This window comes from Crocuta crocuta, unplaced genomic scaffold, assembly GCF_008692635.1.
Source record: "Crocuta crocuta isolate KB4526 unplaced genomic scaffold, BGI_CrCroc_1.0 scaffold139, whole genome shotgun sequence".
Lineage (NCBI taxonomy): Eukaryota > Metazoa > Chordata > Mammalia > Carnivora > Hyaenidae > Crocuta > Crocuta crocuta.
Window position 1 is genome coordinate 2,723,311 of NW_027533258.1, and position 2,902 is coordinate 2,726,212.

Below are 2,902 nucleotides of genomic sequence, written 5' to 3' on the forward strand. Positions count from 1 at the left end.
GGGGGGGGGGGGCCCGGAGCCCCACGTGCCAGGCCCGGCCGGCAGGTGATGCGGGTGTGGACCCCGCCCTTGCAGGAGGAGACGGAGGAGTGGAGGCGGTTCCAGGCGGACCTGCAGACCGCGGTGGTGGTGGCCAATGACATCAAGTGCGAGGCGCAGCAGGAGCTGCGCACCGTGAAGCGGAGGTTGCTGGAGGAAGAGGAGAAGAACGCGAGGCTGCAGAAGGAGCTGGGGGACATGCAGGGCCACGGCAGGTTGGTCACGGCGGGGCCACGCACTCGTGAGTCTGGTGGGCGCCCGCGTAGCTTGGCTTCTCTCGTAATCGCCATGCATGAGCCTTCGCCGTCTGGAGACGTGGCGCTTGGATGTCTCTCTGTGCAAAACCTTTATTTTTTCTGTCAGCGCACTCCCCTGCCACCGTCACCGTCACACAGCCTAGGAATGGTCCGTCTGCGGTCCGGTCACTGCCCGGGCTCTGGACCAAAGCCGTGAGAAACCTCTTGGCTCACGTAGAACATTCTAGCCGAGTGTCCTCCTACATTTAAAGAGTAGAAATATGTCTAGGACGCCCCTTAAATCTCAGGGCTCACTTTAGCGAGCCGGGGCAACACCTGGCATGGGTGGCTCTCAAGCCATGGGAAAAGCTGGGTCACCCTCCAGGGGAACTGCCACCAGATAAGGGACTCATTCCTCATGGCCCGGAGACATGCATCCCTCTTGGCAACTTCCATGGGCCGCTGAAATAGCCCGCTTTATCAGCAAAGATAAGCATGGCAAACGCAACATGGCTGGCTGGTAACTGACTTCCCTTTTCTGTGCCTGAGGGAGGGAAGTCACAGTGTAAAGCCCCAGTAAGCTCTCCTTAAGCGACGTTTCAGAGGAAGGTATTCCTAAAGGAAGGAGCTCAAAGTTAAGTATCATTTAAAATTTAAACTGTTTACAAATAAGGTTACAAACAGTACTTTAGACTTTTTTTTTAATGTTTATTTTTGAAACAGAGTATGAGCGGGGGAGGGGCAGAGAGAGAGGGAGACCCAGAATCTGAAGCAGGCTCCAGGCTCCGAGTTGTCAGCACAAAGCCCGACGTGGGGCTTGAACCCATGAACTGTGAGATCATGACCTGAGCTGAAGTTGGACGCTTAACCGACTGAGCCACCCAAGCGCCCCTATACTTTTACTAAAGGCTTTAACCTTTGCCCAGTCAGGAGTAAAGGTCCCTAACTTTGGGATTCTTGGATATTAGGAAACTATTTGGAATTTCGAGATGCCTTTGAAATATGAAATGTAGCATTTTAAAATCAGATTTAGTGGGTCCTGAATGCTGATGTGTACAGTTTGCTTTTCTTAAGTGTTTTCTGGGATCTAGAGGGTTTGTTCACTGGCTAGATTCTGAGCCTTTGGGTCTGATGTATTGCCGTGAATTTCACGACATGGGAAAAAGTAGATTTTTTTCTCAGAATTCTGTTTTGATTCTCTTCCCAAACTTGCCCCAGTCTCCCTCCCCCCTTTGTTGATGACCTTTACAGGAAACAGGCTGTAGAGAAGGATTCAGGTGCACTGTGTGTAGCTCGTTCCATGATTCACGCTGGAAAATCAAGGTGATGATTTTATAGTAACACCTCTTCCCTGTGGCCGCCAGCGTGTGTGAATGTTACCTTAAGGAGGGAGACAGGAAGACTAGACTTGATAGTGTTGACATGATCGTGAGGTCCTCTGGCCTGCTTCTGTGCTTATGTTTATTTGTCCATTTGTCTTGCTTTTACAATGTGTCTTTTAAAGAGGAACCAGATCATAACTTGCGTTGCTTCATACATACATTATCTTACGTTATCTTAAAGGCAAATGGTAAGAGGCGAGCTCTGGGTTTATATACTGGCCCTAAATAAGTTATTGCGTGAGCTGCTGCATTTCTTCCCTAGATTCTGAGACACAGGCCAGATTGTACAACTTGAACTCTGATACCATAAGGAATCTCCGCATGCATCTTGATGATTTAGGATCCATATACGATATCCTACATCTTCAAACTTAGGGTCGCTTTTTTTTTTTTTAAATAGACACTATGTGTATATCTCTTTTGATTTTCTAGTGATTTACAAACCTCCCACCCAGATCTAGCAGTTTGATCCCCTGTCACAAAACATTTCAAAACTGTAGCGCCGCCACCAGCCCAGAACATGGCAAATCACTGAACTCTGCGGGCATCAGTGTCCTTCTTGCCCGTCACTGTGTCGGGCAGGCTTCAGACAGTGGCCGTTGCTGCCTTCTTAATTGGATTCTGAAGACTGGCCCTTCCAGGGAGTTGACTCTTTNTGTTTCCATCTATGGGTTCTTGACTGAAACTCGATTTGACTTTGCCAGTCACCTAAGTCATTCTCAGTTCAGCCACAGCCAAAGAACTTGCAGCAAGTTCTCTGATGAGGCCCTCCAAGCACAGCCGAGAGAAGGTAAGAGCGTCTGAAAAGCGCCTCCATCCTACCATGGGATTAAGTGATTCGCATTATCATTTTGCAAACATGGGCATTGGAAGGGACAGAATGAGGCTGGTAGGTGGGCAGAGGAAGGGCTGGGTGTGGAGACAAGGTAGCCTTTATTACCAGGAACTCAGGAGCAGACACAGAGCAGAACAGTATTTAACCCAGTGTTTTTGATCATTCTACAAACTAGCTCATTAGCAATTTCCAGTCCTGTTACGTTTTCGAGGAATTTTGATTCTGGAGTCCGAATAAACCGATGTGAAGATAGATAGGAACGAGGCTCTAGTCTTGTCTTTGCCGCACTTGGCAAGGTTTCCTTCCCAGACTGAGCTCCTCCGCCCCTCAAAGCAGGAGATAAGCATGGCTCGTGATTTAAGGCCCTTGTGAGCTCTTGTGTTCTCAGCTGGCCCTTCCCTGATTGGGGG

General features: G+C 49.2%; 1 protein-coding gene across 4 annotated transcripts in view; it reads left to right on the forward strand.

The window, feature by feature from the left end:
* Window positions 1–2,902, forward strand: part of SPECC1 (sperm antigen with calponin homology and coiled-coil domains 1) — a 193,578-nt gene that overhangs the window by 111,157 nt on the left and 79,519 nt on the right. For all 4 annotated transcript variants that reach the window (XM_077746558.1, XM_077746561.1, XM_077746560.1 and 1 more), the window contains exon 6: window positions 76–254. In XM_077746558.1, the coding sequence (XP_077602684.1) occupies window positions 76–254 (179 nt within the window). The remainder of the gene's footprint in view (window positions 1–75; window positions 255–2,902) is intronic.